We start from the raw sequence: 20,084 nt of genomic DNA on the forward strand, positions 1-20,084 counted from the left end.
CCTTGGCCTCCCAAAGTGTTGGGATTACAGGTGTGAGCCACTGTGCCTGGCCTGGTTTTGTTTTTTGAAACAGGGTCTCACTGTATTGTCCAGGCTGGAGTGCAATGGCGTGATCTCAGCTCACTGCAACCTCTGCCTCCTGGGTTCAAGTGATTCTCATGCCTCAGCCTCCCAAATAGCTAGGATTGCAGGCATACGCCACTGCATCTGACTGTTCACTCTGCCTTTCTATATATATTATACCCATTTGGAGGACAGGACCATTCCTTCAATATTTGTTGAGTCTGCCAGGGCTGGGCACTGGGGACAAGATGGGCATGGCTCCTGCCCTTGGAGTAGTGAGGTGTGAAGGCCACTGAGAGGGTCATAGCTGGCATTTAAAAGAAATGAAGTAGCTGGGTGCGGCAGCTCATGCCTGTGGTCTCAGCACTTCGGGAGGCTGAGACGGGAGGATCATGAGGTCAGGAGTTCAAGACCAGCCTGGCCAACGTGGTGAAATCCAGTCTCCACTAAAAATACAAAAAGTTAGGCAGGAGTGGTGGCACATGCCTATAATCCCAGCTACTCGGGAGGCTGAGGCAGAGAATCGCTTGAACCCAGGAGGTGGAGGTTGCGGTGGGCAGAGATCGCCCCGTTACTCTCCAGCCTGGGGAACAGTGCGAGACTGTCTCCAAAAAAAAAAAAAAAAAAAAAAAAAGGAAAGAAAGAAAGAAATGAAATAGGGTATAGAATATGTGGAGGCTTCAAACATTGTGATGCTAAGTGTTGTGTTAGGAAACTTCTGTTAAACTACAGTAGTTCACAGGGAAAAACGTATTTTTCACTGTGGGTTGTGGTCAGAAGAATGTGAAAGATTCTGACCAAGAGGTTCCAGGGTTAGGGTGTGATGGCTTTTAAACAGGATAGTGGAGAAGTGATTAGAATGCATCATAAGGAGCAATGAGGATACACATGTGATAGAATAAGGAGGAGGGTGGTGGGGTGCCTCTGGGCAAGACCATTGGCGTCTTCCGTGAGGAAAACATTTGAGCTGAGACTCCAGGAGAAGAGTAGCAGGAAGATAGTGGCCCAGCGTGGGAAGAGGTGCGGGATCCCAAACCAGGAAGGAGCAAAGGAATATTCTCAGAAACAGAGATAGTATGGACCATATTGTTTGGCCATAATGAATGAAGTTCAATTAGAAAATCTCAAAAATGTAAGCAGACTCCAATTCCTAGAAATCCCCCTCCTCCTCCTTAACTTGGACCAAACAAAAACGAATCAATATAATATGACATAATACTGTCATGCTGATTTTGGTTTACCTCTATTCAACGTTTTTATTTCTTCGGTTGTCTTTGAAAGATGTTTTTATGTTTTATGAAAAGTTTTGGGCCAAGTGCGGTGGCTCACACCTGTAATCCCAGCACTTTAGGAGGCCAAGGTGGGCAGATCGAACGAGGCCAGGAGTTTGAGACCACCCTGGCCAACTTGAGCAAACTCTGTCTTTACTGAAAATACAAAAATGAGGCTCCATTGCTCTTGGTCTCCGGTCGCTGTTGCCACTGGACCTGCAGCGATCATGGTGAACTTAACTTCAGATTGTGCGGGGCCACTGGGTTCATGTTCTGGTCCCTGTGAGATTTGTCCTTGGATGTTATTTTGACAGAAAGAACGATGAAAAGCTACCTGCCTTCTGGAACAAGAGTATTATGTAAAAGGGAATTGCGACCCAGTGAAGAATATACCTGGAAGTAAAGACTGGCTGATGCATACAACATTTTAAACTTCTGAGAGAAATAAAACTTGTCATCATTGAAAAAAAAAAAAAAGACAAAAATTAGCTGGGCGTGGTGGCGGTTGCCTGCAATCCCAGCTACTCCGAAGGCTGAGTCACGAGAATTACTTGAGCCTGGGAGGCAGAGGTTGTGGTGAGCAGAGATCACACCACTGCACTCCAGCCTAGTTGACAGAGACCCTGTCTCAAAAAAAAAAAGAAGTCGGGCACACTGGCTCATACCTGTAATCCCAGCACTTTGGGAGGCTGAGGCGGGCAGATCACAAGGACAGGCGTTTGAGACCAGCCTGGCCAATATGATGAAACCCCGTCTCTACTAAAAATATGAAAGTTACCTGAGCTGTCATGCTGATTTTGGTCCCAGCTACTGCGGAGACTGAGGCAGCAGAATTTCTTGAACCCAGGAGGCAGAGGTTGCAGGGAGCTGAGATCACGCCATTGCACTCCAGCCTGGGTGACAGAGTAAGACTCTGTCTCAAAAAAAAAAAAAAAAAAGTTTTACTTATAGGCATTGGCTTCTTGTCCTCATGTTTTCCTAGTGTTTGCATAGATGTCTGGCTATTTGGCATCTCAGGGCATTTCTAGACCAAGATCTCTCACCCTTGGCATTCTTGGCATTTTGGGTAGTATTCGGTAGTATGAATCGTGTCTAGCAGCATTCCTGTCCTCTGCCCCTTTAATGCCAGGTAGCACCCTTCTCCTCTGTCCTAAATTCTAACAATCAAAAATGTTTCCAGGTGTTGCCCAGCGTCCCCAGCAGTGGTGGGAGTGCGGGGTGGGGAGGAGATTGAGAACTTCTACTGTAGACGAAATGCCAAGCTAATGTGAGAGGAGGATGCCGTGATTGAGAAAATCTGCATGTCATCTATCGGTTAGGATTTTTCTTTTTCATTTTAATTTCCCTTCACTTGGAAAAGTTAGGTTTTAAGACTGGGGGTTCCTGATGACTTGTAATGAAAGAAATCTGTGCATAAGCCTCTTCTGCAAGTTCTTTTTTTCAATCATGTTGATCATTTTCCTTTGTTCTGCCTGCGCGCCAGGCCAGTTCATCATGTGACCAGTGGTTTGTACGTCCTGCTCTAAGGAACAGTTTGTTCTCAGGCATCATTTTATCCAAGTGGATTTCTTTTCTGTTAATCCTTCATGTTTTGCTCATTCCTTACCTTCTTTTCCATGGTTTATGTTCCATTAAAGTAACTCAGTTTGTTCCAACTTGGGATTTTTAGAAAAACATCGTGTGTGTGTGTGTGTGTGTGTGTGTGTGTGTGTGACGAGTCTCTTGCTCCATCACCATACTGGCACGATCTTGGCTCACTGCAACCTCCGTCTCCCGGGTGCAAGCAATTATTCTGCCTCAGCCTCCACACCTGGCTAATTTTTGTATTTTTTTTTAGTAGAAACAGGGTTTCACCATGTTGGCCAGGATGGTCTTGATCTCCTGACCTTGTGGTCCACCCACCTCGGCCTCCCAAAGCGCTGGATTACAGTCTTGAGCCACTGCACCCGGCTAGAAAAACATCTTGTTACTATATTGTGGCCCTTGTTTCTTTCAGGAAAAGTTCTGCAGAAATAATCCCCCCTCCCCCCACTTTTTTTTGAGTTCAAGTCTCGCCCTGTCAATCCAGGCTGGAGTGCAGTGGAGCCATCTCGTCTCACTACAGCCTCTGCCCCTGGGTTCAAGTGAGTCTCATACCTCAGCCTCCTGAGTAGCTGGGATTACAGGCTCACACCACCACACCCGGCTAATTTTTGTGTTTTCAGTAGAGATGGGATTTCATCATGTTGGCCAGGTTGTTCTTGAACTCCTGGCCTCAAGTTATCTGCCTGCCTCAGCCTCCAAAGTGCTGGGATTATAGGTGTCAGCTACGGTGCCCAGCCAATAATCTCACTCTTTAAACTTAAAGGTTTTTTTCTTGTTGTATAACCTTGCATGACTAATACCCTGTTAATTGTTGCACACAGAGGTGACTTTTGATAGTTCAAGAATCTCTGTTAAGAAATTCTTTAGTAGGATTGTGGGTCTCATTAATCCTTTGAAATCTTTCCAGATTAAATCAGGTGTTCATTCACCCAATAATGTATTAAGACACTAGAATGCAGGGGCTGGGTCTGTTTCCTCCTTAGGGTTTCTCCTATAATGTTAATCCATCAGGCTGCCCTGAATACCTGATGTAATTATCACCCTCCTCCCTACCATACTCCTTAGTCCACCCTTACCTCCATTATGTTTCATGAACATCCATCACCACCTGTGATATTATCTACTTACTTGTATATTTGTTTTTTTATTTCCCTCCCCTGAGTTGGAATGTAAGCTCAATCCCCAATGCCTAGAACGTACCAGCAAAAAATTTTTTGAGCGGATTTTCTAAATTTCTTAAATTTTGTCTCCGTAGAAATGACTTGCTTGACTCATTTATTTATTTTTCAACTTGTTTTTTAAGTTTAGTGGTCCCTGTGCGGGATGTGCAGGTTTGTTACATAGGTAAACATGCGACGTGGTGGTTTGCTGCACAGATCAACGCGTCACCTATGTCTTAAGCCCAGCATCCATTCACTGTTCTTCCAGAGGCTCTCCCTAAATTTCCAAATGTATCAGACACTTATTTAGCATCTTCTGAATGCCAGACTATGTTCTAAGATCTTTACAAACTTGAGCCCACGTCTGAATGGATGGTTATCCTTGCTTTTCCTCCACAATTTTATCTATTATTCTAACTCTTTTTTTTTTTTTTTAAATAATCATTCTTTTGAGCAGCAGCAATCCTATATCTTGGCATAGTGTTTCTTTTTTTTTCTGTTCCCAGCTTCCTGTTTTATTCGTGTAACTGTTGTCTCCCATCATGATTCTGTCTTCCTGTGGTCCTGACAGGGAGTGGCTCTAGTTCACTTGATTCTCCCACCCCTGGAATGGGCGTGTGTGATGTGCTCCTGAACACAGGAGGAAAGGAAGTCAAATGTATGAAGGTGGGGAACTGAGGTGTACAGGTAATCGCTGTATTTTTCAAAACATCTTATATATATATATGTTTTGTATACGCATATATGTATAATGTATATAAGATGCCTTTACATATATATGCAATATTTTATATATGTATAATGTATAATATATAAGATGTTTTATATATGCATTATGTGATATGTATGTATATAATATATATAAGGGGTGTGTGTGTGTGTGTGTGTGTGTGTATCTCATGACTGAATGTTTACATTCTGTGTAAACATTTCATTGTCTTTTTTGATGCACTGGGAACAGCAAGGCAGCGCATAGCCCAAGTGAACAGTTCAGAGCTGGAAACCATCACTGAAAACGACGGCTATTACCTGTAATCCTGAGTTCCCCACCTTCACGCATTTGACTTCCTTTCCTCCTGTTTTCAGGTGCACATTATACATGCCCATTCGGGGGCTGGAAAATCAGGAGAACAGGAACCATTCCCTCTCAGGACCACAGGAAGACAATCATTATGGGAGACAATGGTTACATGTTACACATATATACATATGTAATGATACATATATACCTATACAAAACATCTTATAATATATGTTGTATATATTCTATGTTTTATATAGGTATATAAGTATAATATATAATATATAACATGTTTTATATATGTATAATATGTAAGATATATAATATATAAGATGGTTTATATATGTAACATACACATTATATATAATATGTATAATGTACACATTACATATATGCAAAATATAAAATAACTAGTGTCTGTGTTTTGTAGTGTCTAAGTATCATGTATGATTTTTCCAGAAAGCAGAATATATGAATATAAATACAAGTAAAAATTCTAATAGTCTCAATCTTCAAAATCTAGATTTCTCAGTATACCTAGGATGGCAGTTGGAAGCTGTTTGTGTTCACGTGGAGAAGGACTTCCCGGTGCTGGCTCTGGTGCCCTGTCTTCTTCTTGCCTAGAAGAAAATCTGGGAGGGCACTTGAGTTGTGCCGGCAGGAGCCTTGAGCCAGCAGAGTGGGACGAGAGCTCTGGTGCCGGGAGCGGGCAGGTGGCGGGCAGGTGGCGGGCAGGTGGCACGGGTTCTTTTTTATACTACTTGGTTGACTGAGAGTTGACCAGTAGGCAAGTTCTTTTTCTGCCCCACCCTGGCTGGCACTTTCTTTGGAAGACCCAAGTACCTGTCTGGTTGCAGCTCTTCTGAAAACGCGTCTGGATTGACATCGTGGGGATGTGGCGTGCTGGGGGCGGGCAGGGCGTTCTAGCTGTTTAATTTCTGGGAATTTCTAGGTTGCTCCAAGACTACTTCGACTCTGGCCTCAGTTTCTGTTTCTTGACTTTCTTCCATGGTGTTGATGACTTAAAACAAAGGGACTACACGTTCCTTCGCTCTTGAATGTCCTTGTGCCTTCATTAATACCTTGTTATTCTGAAGTACTTCTACCCTGCTCCCTGGGTGGCCCCAGGCCTCTGCCAGCCCTGTGGGGCTCATGTGGCTTGGTTGGCCACCTTGTCATGAGGTGGGGCCAGCAGGACTGTGTCCTCTCCTGGTGGATGTCTGAGTCCGGGAAGTGGCTGGGGACGGTGGCTTTTCCTCATAAGAGATGGGGAGAGATGGGTGGGTCCCCGCCTTGGCCTTGAGCACGTTCTCAGGACTGGCTTAACTAACTCTTGCGGTTCATGTGGCAGAAATGCTACTGCTGAAGTTTGTTTGTCATGGTGTATGAAATCCATTGGATTGGTACTTCTGCATCTCTTAGTGTGTCATTCTCCTTTGCAATCACAGACCATTTGTTGCCATGTAGGCAGCCAGTCAGTATTTAAAAATAGCCTCTCCAGTGAAAATGATCCACACATATGATTGCAGAAGATTGTTTTGTGTGTATACATCCACACACTAGTGTGTGTGTCTGAAGGCTAAACGCTTTTCACATTATTTACATCCTTGCTTTTTTTTAAAAACTCTCTTGATGTTTTTATTTTACTTAAAGGAGGACTGTAATCCAAGTATTCAAAAAGTAAACACTAGAGCGAGTGAGTAAATATGGAGTGGAACTCCGCAATCAAATGGTTTTGTTATTGCTTGAGTTTGTAAAGCTTGTCAAGGTTTGGTCAACAGATGGAGCTTAATGTGATGTGGTTAATCCTGAACCAATCACTTAGGATGAAGAGCACTGAGTAGACATTAGAAATCCATAGAAATTCAGCAATCTGGCAGTACCAGAGTCAACTTATGTACATGCTACAACATGTCTGTAGCACTCATTGCTGTTTTGGGAATTTTAAAGAAGATAGGATGTTGACCAAACAAATAAACAAACCAAAAAAAAAAAAATTTTATTTAAATCAGAATGTGTATGTTCTACCTAGAGATCACACAAATGCTATATATCCTGGTTGAAAGGGAATATCGTCCATGGAGATTTTCTAAATATTCCTGCGATGATGTGTTCCAGTCTTTGAACAGATGTATCGACTATTTATATCATAAATATGAATGTATATAATATTTAAAGTACTCAAGTTAACACTGAAATGGAATAACTGTTATAAAGCTTTGAGATTATCATATGATTCTATATGAAACATTATGTAGGGTAACCAAATTACTTTCTAAAACTTACAGAAAGTTTCTTAATTTTTATTGATTTACATGAAACGGAGAAATAATGCAGAGATGTGAACTGTAAGTTTATAGTTTCTGTGACTCCCGAAAGATGGTCTGTATCTTTTAGGAACATCTTACAGCAACTGTCAAAATAATTGCTTCTTTTAGAAATACGTAGGTGACATCGGGGCTCTGTGGCTCATGCCTGTAATCCCAGCACTTTGGGAGGCCAAGACAGGTGGATTGCAAGACCAACGTGGGCAACATGACAAAACCCTGTATCTACAAAAAATGCAAAAATTAGGTGGCTGGTGGTGCACGCCTCCCAGCTACTCAGGAGGCTGAGGTGAGAGGATCACTTGAGCCTGGGATGTGGAGGCTGCAACGAGCTATAATCATGCCACTGCACTCCTGCCTCGGTGACAGAGTGAGATCATGCCTCAAAACAAAAAAGTGTGTGTGCGCGCGCGCACACACACACACACACACACACACAGAAATATATAGCTGACGTAAAGAAAATGAAAAAAGATTTTCACAATATATTTTTAAATCTTTTTTGCTGAAATTATACTGAGATTGTATTGTCAGTTTGAGAAACTTGTGTGGAAAATCACTTACTGCTGATAACTAAATCGTTGAATTCCTCTCCCTCCCTCAGGTATTCACTTATAAGCAGAGCACAATTACCCACCAGAAGGTGACTGTCATGCACCCCATGGATGAGGCGGGTGTGGATGACATGGCGTCCCTGACAGAGCTCCATGGCGGCTCCATCATGTATAACTTATTCCAGCGGTATAAGAGAAACCAAATATATGTAAGTTCTGCTTGTAATTCCTTTAGAAAGATCCTCACGTTTGAGTGAATGCTTGTTTTTTGTTTTCAGAGAGTATTTCCTGCCTTTAGAGAAATCTTGTTAATCTCGGTAAAACTATGTTTTTAAGGGACTTGCCAAATTCGAAATTGGGGTGAATACATCATGTTTTCCTAGAGTTCATTGCCTAGATTTTATTAGTGGGCATTTACTTTCTGTTGAAGGGCCTTCTGCATGTCGAGGTGGTTTGACTTTGCTTCCTGTGAATACTCTCTGTTGCCTTTTTTTTTTTTTTTTTTTTTGAGACGGAGTTTCGCTCTTGTTACCCAGGCTGGAGTGCAATGGCGCGATCTCGGCTCACCGCAACCTCCGCCTCCTGGGTTCAGGCAATTCTCCTGCCTCAGCCTCCTGAGTAGCTGGGATTACAGGCACGCGGCACCATGCCCAGCTAATGTTTTGTATTTTTAGTAGAGACGGGGTTTCACCATGTTGACCAGGATGGTCTTGATCTCTTGACCTCGTGATCCACCCACCTCAGCCTCCCAAAGGGCTGGGATTAAAGGCTTGAGCCACCATGCCCGGCCTTTCTCTCTGTTGAGTTCTAAGTGTTCTGCTAGGGAAAGAAGTCATGGATTTGTTGGTCTCCCTGAGAGAAAATGTTGACTTGTAGACATGAGTACTTGAGCATGAGCTGCCTTTTCTGGACTTTTCTCTTTCTGTGGATTTTCAATTATTTTTCTGGCTCTGGGAGCCCACCCTAGGGGGATACTAGCATTCGAGGGAACCCATCTTTCTAAGTTGTGGGATTCCTGTTTGCTATTTTGAATGGAGAAATACAGAAAAAGTCATCATGCACATTTTTCTTTCAATTTCTATGAAATATGACTATACCTCTATTGTAAAGTGATATTTAAAAATCACTTCTGTAATAAATTTTTGACATTAAAGTACAGATACTTGGCTGGGCACAGTGGCTTATGCCTGTAATCCCAGCACTTTGGGAGGCCAAGGTTGGCGAATCACCTGAGGTCAGGACTTCTAGTCCAGCCTGACCAACATGGTGAAACCCTGTCTCCACTAAAAATACAAAAATTAGCCGGGCATGGTGGTGTGCCTGTAATCACAGCTACTCAGGAGGCTGAAACAGGAGAATTTCTTGTACCCAGGAGGCACAGGTGGCAGTGAGTCGAGATCGCACCACTGCACTCCAGCCTGGGTGACAGAGAGAGACTCTGTCTCAAAAAAGGAAAAAAAGGAAAAGAAATCATAGATACTGTCAAGATCAGTTGACCTGCAGAGTTTCTTCACTTTTCCATCTGTTTGTTTGCAAATCTTCATATGAAACTAAAGGTAACTGGCTATGTATGTTTATTTCTCTTGTCCAGCTCAAATGTATGTAATTTTTAATTTTTTAAAAATTTTTTTATTTTTTATTTTTGTTTTTTTATTTTTTTTATTTTTGAGACGGAGTTTCGCTCTTGTTACCCAGGCTGGAGTGCAATGGCGCGATCTCGGCTCACCGCAACCTCCGCTTCCTGGGTTCAGACAATTCCTCTGCCTCAGCCTCCTGAGTAGCTGGGATTACAGGCACGCGCCACCATGCCCAGCTAATTTTTTGTATTTTTAGTAGAGACGGGGTTTTACCATGTTGACCAGGATGGTCTTGATCTCTCGACTTCGTGATCCACCTGCCTCGGCCTCCCAAAGTGCTGGGATTACAGGCTTGAGCCACCGCGCTGGCCAAATTTATGTAATTTTTTAAAGCCAAAATTATAATACTTTAAAAACTCTTGATCTTTTAGTAATTTTTTTTTTTTTTTTTTTTTTTTTTTTTTTTTTTGAGATGGAATTTCGCTCTTGTTACCCAGGCTGGAGTGCAATGGCATGATCTCGGCCTACCGCAACCTCTGCCTCCTGGGTTCAGGCAATTCTCCTGCCTCAGCCTCCTGAGTAGCTGGGATTACAGGCACGCGCCACCATGCCCAGCTAATTTTTTGTATTTTTAATAGAGATGGGGTTTCACTATGTTGACCAGGATGGTCTCGATCTCTTGACTTTGTGATCCGCCCGCCTCGACCTCCCAAAGTGCTGGGATTACAGGCTTGAGCCACCGCGCCCAGCTATTTATGGGTTTAAATTGCTTATTCTTCCTCAGTTAAAAAAAAAAAAAAAAAAAAAAAGATTATATTTGCCTTTTTCTTTACACTGTGAAAGTGTCATTTTTGTCAGATTGACCTAATGTTTGCCAAATGTTTTCAAACAGCCCTGTCCAGAGAAATTCAATCATGCTGTAGTCCTCTGACTTGCTCAGCTAGCTTGTCCTCAGTCTTTGATTAAAATATTTTCCGTATGTTCAGAAAAGGTAGTGTTTATCCATGTTTGTGTGAAAATGGTGATGCATTCTAAGTTTTGTGTGAGCTGGCATAATGTGCATTTATTTCTCTGTTCCCGTCTCAGAAATCTCCTTGTACTGCCTCTTTCCCATAGAATACTCACTGCATAGGTATCTACGTGAGTACCGCACTATGCATGTGTTTTTATTATTAAATATTTGACACTGTCATGTAACTGTTTGCGTAGCAGTTTCTTTGCTAGGTTTGTCAAGGACTTATTTTGTCTTCCTTGAGCCAAGGACACTGCCGGGCACCTGGTAGTTGTGCAATAAATGTTTGTAAAATAAATGCCATTCTTATTACAAATAGTCTTGTAGTTGATAAGATGTGAACCTGGACTTTAAGATCTGTTGTTTGTATGTCTCTTGTAGGTGCAGATAGGTTGAATATACCTAATCCCCAAACCCCAAATCCAAAATGCTCCAAAATCCAAGACATTTTGCATGCTGATGTGATGCTGAAAAGAAACGCTCATTGGGGAGGATTGGGAATTTTGAATTTGGGTTGATTGATGAGAACACATTATACAAATATTCCAAAATAAAAAAAAAAACTGAAATCCACAACACTGCCGGGCACGGTGGCTCACGCCTATAATCTCAGCACTTTGGAAGGCTGAGACGGGCAGATCATGAGGTCAGGAGTTTTGAGATCAGCCCCTGGCCAACATGGTGAAACCCCGTCTCTTATTAAAAATATAAAATTTAGCCAGGCATGGTGGCATGCACCTGTAATCACAGCTACTCGGGAGGCTGAGACAGAAGAATTGCTTTAACCTGGGAGGTGGAGGTTGCACTCCAGCCTGGGTGACAAGAGCGAGACTCCATCTCAAAAAAAAAAAAAAGAAAGAAAGAAAGAAAGAAATCCACATATTTTGTCCCAGACATTTCACATTAGGATGCTCAGCCTGTGTTTTCAGACTCATACTTTTCTGTCATTAGAGAAAAGATACAAGTTCTTTTTTTTGTAATGGTGTCTTGCTATGTTGCCCAAGCTAGACTCAAACTCCTGAGCTAAAGAATCCTCCTGCCTTAGCCTCCTGAGTACCTGGGATGACAGGCACGTGCCAGCATGCCCACCCCTAGACACAGGTTCTTACTGTACATGTTCAGTAGTCAAGAATAAGTAAGTCAACTAGAAGGAAAAAAACTACCCACCGGGTTTAAAGGCAGACCCTTTTAAAATGTTTTTTTTTTTTTTCTTTTCCTCTTTTCACGATAATGATGTTAAACTTGATAGCTAAAGTGCCCCAAAAATACTGTGAATAAGATCTTGGTCTTGGAATAACGTCATTTTCTTCCTAAGGGGAAACCAGCAGGATTTTATGCATCCGATTTGCAGTTCAGTTCAGTTAATTAGGCCATTATAGACCTTCCATTTGAGGCTTGCAAAATTGTATTATTATTCATAAAGCAGCCACCATGATTTTTTAAATTATCATTGAAGCCGTTTACCAGAGATGACAGCATCTGTTGTTGGACGTCGCTTGCATGGAGACAAGACCGCCACCTGTCAGAACAGCCACTGCTTCTCCACATTTGATCCTGGCTTGGAGCAATGCCTGCCTATACCTTTAAAAGAGAAAAAAAAAAAAAGCTGGGTGTGGTGGCTCACGCCTGTAATCCAAGCACTTTGGAGGCCAAGGGTGGATCACCTGAGGTTGGGAGTTCAAGACCGGCCTGACCAACATGGTGAAACCCCTTCTTAAAAAAAAAAAGAGAAAAAGAAAAAGAAAATTAATTGAATTTTTCCAGAGATGTTGCATTAGTTTTCTGTTGCTGCATAGCCAATTATCGTAAGTGTACCAACTTAAAAGAGAAAAACGACTCTCTCACAATTCTGTACATCAAAAGTCCGGTAGGTCTCACCAGCGGAAATCGAGGCGTCACCAGAGCTGTGTCTGTTTCTAGAGGCTCTAGGAGGAGGATCAATTTCCTGCTCATTACAGCTGTTGGCTGAATTCAGTTACTTGTAGTTGTAGGACTGAGGTCCTTGTTTTCTTGCTGACTGTCACCTCAGGGCTGTTCCCAGCTTCTAGAGGCCACGCACCTTCCCTGGTCCCCTGATCTGTGGCTCCCTTTGTTCGTCGTCATTGCCAATAACCATCCCTTGCATCCCTCCCATGGCTTCAAATCTTTCCTCCTTCTCCTCTACTCCCTTCTCTCTCTCTGACTACAGCCAAGAAAGGCTGTCCGCTTTTAAGGCCTCACGTGATTAGATTGGGCCACGCCGGATGATCTCCCATCTCGGGTTTCGTAACCTTAATCACCTGTGCAGAGCACCTTTGCCATGTGACATTACCTAGTACAGGCCCTGGGTGGAGTGTGGATGGATGTCTTTGCAGAAGGAGCCATTATTCTGCCCACCGTAAGTGTCCTCCTTTTTTTTTTTTTTTTTTAAATTGAGACAGGGCCTCACTCTGTCACCTGGGCTGACATTTCACATTAGGATGCTCAACCTGTGTTTTCAAACTCATACTTTTCTGTCATTAGAGAAAAGATACAAGTTCTTTTTTTTTGTAATGGTGTCTTGCTGTGGTGAATGTAGTGACATGATTGCTGTTTACTGCAGCCTCTAACTCCTGGGCTCAAGCGATCCCCCCACCTGAGTGTATATACAGGACTATAGTATATAGGACTGTAGGTGTGAGCCACTGTACTTGGTTAAGTTTTTTTTAAGTTTTTTGTTCTAAATGTTAAAAAATTGCTGTGTTGCGCAGGCTGGTCTTGAACTCCTGGGCTCAAGTGATCCTGGCGCCTGAGCCTTCCAAAGTGTAGGGATGACAGGCCTGGACCTCCGTATCCAGCCAGGTACTCTCCTTAAGTCTTACCATTGAGGAGGGACTCCTGTGGCGTTTTCCCCCCGCCGGCGTCTGGATGTTGCATTCTTTGTTGACTCCGTGTTCTGATCTGGCACGTTCCACGGGACGCTGGCGAGTGTCCCACGTCCAGGTAGGGGGGGCTGCCGTTCTCTGCGGAGGAGGGCTGTTAGCTTTTTCTCCCTGGGGACTGGGATTTTTGTCTGAGAACTTTGTCAGAAACCAGGAAAATACTTGTTTCTGTAGCTTTTGGCATCTTTATTGAAATGGGGTAGAGCATGAAGAAAAGGTAAAAGCACTCAGAATAGCCACGTTAGAGCTGATTCCCCCTTTTCCTCACTGACCTCCTCTTTGGCTCTGTATTGACAATTTGGTATTTTTGAACATCAGTTTTTAGCATGTATGTGTTTTAAGAGGTCAAATATCATAATCCCCCAAACTGACAGGGATGTTTTAAAGTAAAATAAGTGAAAGCGCTGAAACTTTAACCTTTGGACCTTTCTCTCCAGATCTTCTCCATCTCACAGCAACAAGTGTTTATTTAGAAAGTTCTTGCCTTGAACTTGGCTCCATTTTAAGGGGGATTTGGAAGAAGTTTACAACACCATCCCTAGCCTCAAAGCTTGCAGTTTAGTGGAGATAACACCAAGGCCAGCTCCCAGCACACGGCCTTGGATGGCTGAAGGGTCACTGAGGGTTGAGTTATGTGAGGACTCAGGCTTGGGTTTGCTGTGCGTATGAAGCCCCTGAACCTTATCGCTGGGCCCTTGAGCTATTCCTGTGGGTGCATCCCTGTCCCAGGCTTGTCCTTGAGGGGATCAGAGGCCATACCAAGGTTGATGCCAGTGTCCATAGGTCTGGACTGCGTGGTTTGGCTGCAGTGCCTGGGTTAGAGACGCTCCGCGCTGGCTGAAACTACCTGTGCAGAAGCGCCCTGCCTTCTGTGCCCCTGCTAGCTTCTCTTCCTGGAACTCCCAGGCTCTTCCTGCCTGAGGTTTCACCTCACCAGCCTTACCCTTACTCTGGTCACTTCAAGATCAGAGCCCTGCTCGGCTCCCAGTGCCCGGCCAGGGACCCCAGGCTTCCACCCTGAACCTCTTGGCTATGGGTTTGCTGCCTAGAGGGGAGGGGGTTGGCGCTCTCCTGATTGCCCCCTTCCTTGGAGAGGGTCTGATGAGGGCCTGGACTTCCTTCATCGCCTGCCACTGCCTGCTAAGATCTGGCGAGAACAGATACACACTAAGGAGAGGAGGAGCAGGGTGTGTGTTTGTCGTACACAGGTATAACCTATGCATGGCTGAGGAATTGCTGTGGAGTAGGTGACGGTGCTGACACTAGAAAGGCATAAGATCATCAGGGTTGTGTAGAAAGCTGGGCGTGATGGTTCACGCCTGTAATCCCGGCACTTTGAGAGGCTGAGGCAGAAGGATTGCTCGAGCCCAGGAGTTCAAGACCAACCTGGGCAATCTGGCGAAGTCCTGTCTCTACAAAAGATTACAAAATTAGCCAGTTGTGGTGGGGTGCACCTGTAGTCCCTTATACTCAGAGGAGGGACTGAGCTAGGGAGGTTGAGGCAGCAGTGAGCCGAGATTGTGGCATTGCACTCCAGCCTGGGCAACAGAGCAACCCTGTCTCAAAAAAAAAAAAAAGAGTTGATGAGAAGGAAAAGCCAGTGACCACCATCCAAGAAGTGGGTGAGATGAGAGTGAGTTTGTTGTGGGCTCACTGCAGCGGGAGAAGGCTGCCTTTGTTCATGGAATCAGATGCTTGCTGGGGATCCTGTAGAAATTAGGTGGGATGGGCAGCTTGGGGTTAAAGCATTGGTTCCCAGCCTAGGATGATTCCACCTTGGGGACATTTGGCAATATCTAAGAGGCATTTTTGGTCTCATAGCTATGGCTGGGGGATGCTAATGGCATCTACTGAGTAGACGTCATGGATGCTGCGAAACGTACCAGAGTGTCTGGGGCAGCCGCCACAGCAGAGTCACCTGACCTAAGATGTCAGTGGTGCCAGAACATCCTTCCCCACTTACAGCTCACCTGGAAAGTCTGGAGTTGATGGTCCACAGATCCCGCTATTTTTGTTAAAGTTTTGTCTCACTTTGTTTTAGAGACAGGATCTCACTCTTTGTCACCCAGCTTGGAGTGCAGTGATGCGATCATAGTTCTTTGCAGCCTTGACCTCCCAGAATCCAGTGACCCTTTCACCTCAGCCTCTATAGTAGCTAGGACTAGAGGCACGCATCCCCACGCCCAGCTAATTTTTAAATTTTTGTCAAGACTGGGATCTTTCTATGTTGCCCAGGCTGGTCTTGAACTCTTGACTTCAAGCCACGCTCCTACCTTGACCTCCCAAAGTGTTGGGATTTATAGGCATGAGCCACCACACCCAGCCTGTTAAAGGTTTCTGAAAGGAGAAGGTCTCTAAGAAAAATTTCGGAAGATTGAAGAGGGAAATGATACGACGAGAGGACAGACGGCCTGACAGCGCTGCAGTAATTCAGTGGGGGGCGGGATGAGGTTTTAGACCAGGGTAGAGGTGGGGGAAAAGTCATGGGACTGTGTGGAGGGAGGTGAAGGAAGAGACCACATGTCACTGTCTCCTGGTCTTATCAAGCCCAGTGGCTGTGAAAACGTGGCGCTTACCATCCTGGAAGCTCCTGGGCAGAGTGAGAACAAGAAGTGGGTTTTGGGCGCCTGTCTTCTGTCTTTCTGTGCTCTCTGGCCCTGGATCATCTCAAATTGTTATGTACGCAGCATCTAAGCAGTGTTGACAAGAGCAGGAGAGGTTTCTGTTGGACCGAAGGCAAGCTCCGTGGCCGGAGTGGAAGGGCTGCCAGATTCCGAGGCGTGGCAGTTTTGTTTCCCGCTGAACGGAAGAGAAGCACATTCTCTTCATTATAGGGATTGTGGAGCTCTGGGTCAGTTGCACGGAGGAGACTCTTCTCCCAGGCTCTAAGGAGTAGTTCAAAACCACATCACGGGGACAGCTGCAGGGAACTTGAGCGCACGCTTGCAATTATGGTGTAGAGGCTGGCGACAGAGGAAGCTCTTCCCTGTTCCACCCGGCCCTTCGGTTAGTTTGTTGGTCTTGCTGAACAAACAGCACAGAGATCAGAATCAAAGGCGCTCATTTGAAGAAGTGGGGCTGTGTCTAAAGATAAATGCTTCTGTAAGCACGAACTATGCTTCACAGCCGATGTATTTTTAGGTGTTTCAAAAATATCCTCCTTGGGTTAGGTGGCATTCCAGCCCAAATCTGCAAATGTGTCTGATGTTGCTTCTGAATTAACTTTGAAGCCTGCATCTGGCAGGCACAAATGTGTTAGCAGGCATCACCCAGTGAAAGGCCTGTTGATTTCAGCAGGCGTTTGAGCCAAGTTCACCTGCAGGGAAGTCACGGCCTGCTTGCCGTGTAAAGACTGGGCATACCTGCCGCGGAGCGTTCGGGGACCCTGCAAATTGAAATCTGTGTTTCATTTTCTTGAGTTCAGTCTTCCCAAAGTAGACTTCGTTGGCCTGTTTCCATCTTTTTCCAAGGCTCGTGTCAAGTAACAGCACGCCTCACACGAAGGCAGCGTGGCCTGAAGACCGCGGGGTGGGTTAGTACTGTCTCGGCCTTGGGCTCCTCTTGCGACAGATGAACACAGTGCGGTTTCTCAGGACTTTGTGGGTTTTTGTTTTTTTTTTCACTTGAAATCAAGACTTGTAGCCAAAAGGTAATTATAACCATCTGTCTGACTATATGTATTTTAAAACTTTACCAAACATTGATGCTCTGGAGTGGCCGCTTCCACATCAGCACAGGAGAGTGGCAATTTGGAAGTTGTTTTTTGTGGATTTTTTTTTTCTTCCTTGTCTCTCCTTGGGTTTAGGTTTCCTTCAAGGCCGGGCATGGTGGCTCATGCCTGTAATCCCAGCACTTTGGGAAGCCGAGGCAGGTGGATCATGAGGTCAGAAGTTCAAGACCAGCCTGGCCAACATGGTGAAACCCCGTCTCTACTGAAAATACAAAAATTAGCTGGACATGGTGGTGTGCACCGGTAGTCATAGCTCACCACAGCCTCCAGCTCCTGGGCTCAAGCAGCTCTCTTACCTCAGCTTCCCAAGTAGCTGGGACTATAGGTACATGCCACCACACCCAGCTAATTTTTCGTATTTTTAATTTTTTGTACAGGTGGAGACTGTTACATTACTCAGGCTGGTCTCGAATTTCTGGCCTCAAGCGATCCTCCCACCTAGGCCTCCTAACGTGCTGGGATTATAGGCATGAGTTACTACGCCTGGCTGAAATGTTTCTAATTGTTTAATTGGACAATGTCAAACAATTTGGCTACATAGAAGGTAGTGGGCAGGGCCAGGCGTGATGGCTCACACCTGTAATCCCAGCACTTTGGGAGGCTGAGGTAGGTGGATCACAAGGTCAGGAGGTTGAGACCAGCCTGACCAACATGGTGAAACCCTGTCTCTACTAAAAATATAAAAATTAGCTGGGTTTGGTGGTGTGCGCCTATAATCCCAGCTACTGAGGGGGCTGAGACAGGAGAATTGCTTGAACCCGGGAGGCGGAGGTTGCAGTGAGCCAAGATTGCACCACTGCACTCCAGCCTGGTGACAGAGTGAGACTTCATCTCAAAAAAAAAAAAAAAAAAAAAAAAAGGTAGTGGGCATAGAGCACTAGAAAACAGTTATAGCATTAATTTATTGGGTGGATTGGTGGTGAAATTATATGCCCACAGCATTGCAATGCTGATGCCACCTTGCCTGGATACTAGGCTCTGGGTAGGCGCCAATGACTGCTTACAGGAGTGGCTTGTTGAAAGATTGAATAAATGAAAGGCACCTCATTGATCTCATTGATTAGGGAAGACAGACAAAGGCAAGCCATGGGCTATAGCTCAAGGTAACAATGGGTGTGATAAAGATACTTCCATGGGAGCACAAAGAAGGAGCATCAGAATGAGGAGGAAATGAGAGGGTCAGAAAATGATTCCTCGCCAAGGCACTGTTAATAGTTGGCCTAAGTTCTGAGCATTTGTAGAGGAATTTGGCCAAGAAGGAGGGTGGCTGGCCTGGCAGCGGATCGTCATGTGAAAAGACAGGAAACAGCATGATGTGTTGTTATTTAACATCCAACGCAGAACATTCTAGATGGCAGAGCAAAGGTTGCATGCCACTGGCTAGCAAGGCGGTTGAGAGCAGCGGAGGCAGGACGGGCTCTGTGCAGCTCAGCGAGCTTGAATGGACTAATGAACAGTGTAGGGGTCAACGTGAAGCATGCTTTTTGGGGAAGACTCCCTTGGCCACAGCGTAGTGGCTGGGAGAGGAGGGGCTCCCAGTTAGGAGTTAGTGTGTGAGATACTAAGAGGTAGATGCTAAGTGTTTAACTAGGTTTGGGGGGCAAGTAAGCTGACATTCTATAGGATTAGTGGATTACTCATTTGGGTAGGCTGTGGTGCCATTTGTCAAGTTGTAACTGTGTGTGAAGTAACAGGTGTTTGGGGGAGGTTAGCTCTGTCTGTTGAATTTGAGCCAGTGGACCATGAACATATGGATCTGTAACTTACAGCTGAAGTTGCGCTCAAGATATTTAGGAAGTAAGTCACTGCCATATTTAGCCGAGATGTTTGAGAGAGAAGGAAAGTGGGGGATGGTGAGTACGAAATAAATCTATATAATGGATCTCACTTCTTAACAAGTCTTCCCTTTAGCTGCCATAGCACGGACTTTAAATAACCCATTTCCCCAGTGCCTTTCAAATTGTATCATCTATATCCGGTCTTTCAGGACCACATGACAAAAAGCAGTGTGGTATTTTCATTAACCATAGCGATGCTGCATACCTCTGGTTTATGTAGCACAGAGCGGTCATGTGGGGTAACAGAGGATGCCTTGTTTTACTGATCAGAATCTTAGTCCCAGGGGAGAGAGGCAGGGCCAGGGAAAGTGCTTCAGGGCTGTGAACTTGGTGTCTTTGACTTGATCAAACCATGCTGTTTAGATGAGTTATTCCTGCTTTGGGATTGTGACATCCAACCTGGGTCCCTTGGTCTCTATAAGCACACTGTATATAAGGCCACTGAGTCACTTTACATGTTCTTAGTCATACTTGGTTATTTTTTTTGAAGTGGAGTCTCACTCTGTGGCCCAGGCTGGAGTGCAGTGACGTGACCTTGGCTCACTGCAACGTCCAGCTCACCGAAACCTCTGCCTCTCGAGTTCAAGCGATTCTCCTGCCTCAGCCTCTCTAGTAGCTGGGATTACAGGTGCCTGTCACCATGCTCAGCTAATTTTTTTTTTTTTAATTGTTAGTAGAGACAAGTTTTCGCCGTGTTGGCCAGACTGGTCTTGAACTCCTGAACTCAAATGATCCACCTCTCTCAGCCTCCCAAAGTGCTGAGATTACTGGCGTGAGCCACTGTGCCTGGCCAGTTATACTTGATTTAAAAAAAAAAAGTTATTGGCTATATGTAAGGTATGCAGCATGATGTTTTGATATACATATGCATGCTGAAGTCAAATGATACTTGATTTTTAGGAGGGGTATGAAATTTGATCGTAGGTGTTACACCCTTAAGCCTTTTGAAAACCTCGACTTGGTAGATTTTGGATTGAAGAAATGAAGTGAGCTTCTCCCAACGTTTTTAAGCATTTCATGCTGCAGCTGTTCCAAATTATTAAAATG

The 20,084-nt window shown here is 44.6% G+C and overlaps 1 protein-coding gene across 1 annotated transcript in view; it reads left to right on the top strand.

Annotated features, from left to right (window-relative positions):
* MYO10 (myosin X) overlaps window positions 1-20,084 on the top strand; it is a 285,836-nt gene that overhangs the window by 106,210 nt on the left and 159,542 nt on the right. Inside the window, exon 3 of the mRNA XM_039463186.2 lies at window positions 8,031-8,189. Within this exon, the coding sequence (XP_039319120.1) occupies window positions 8,031-8,189 (159 nt within the window). The remainder of the gene's footprint in view (window positions 1-8,030; window positions 8,190-20,084) is intronic.

Source organism: Saimiri boliviensis, chromosome 1 (assembly GCF_048565385.1).
Source record: "Saimiri boliviensis isolate mSaiBol1 chromosome 1, mSaiBol1.pri, whole genome shotgun sequence".
Taxonomy (NCBI): Eukaryota; Metazoa; Chordata; class Mammalia; order Primates; family Cebidae; genus Saimiri; species Saimiri boliviensis.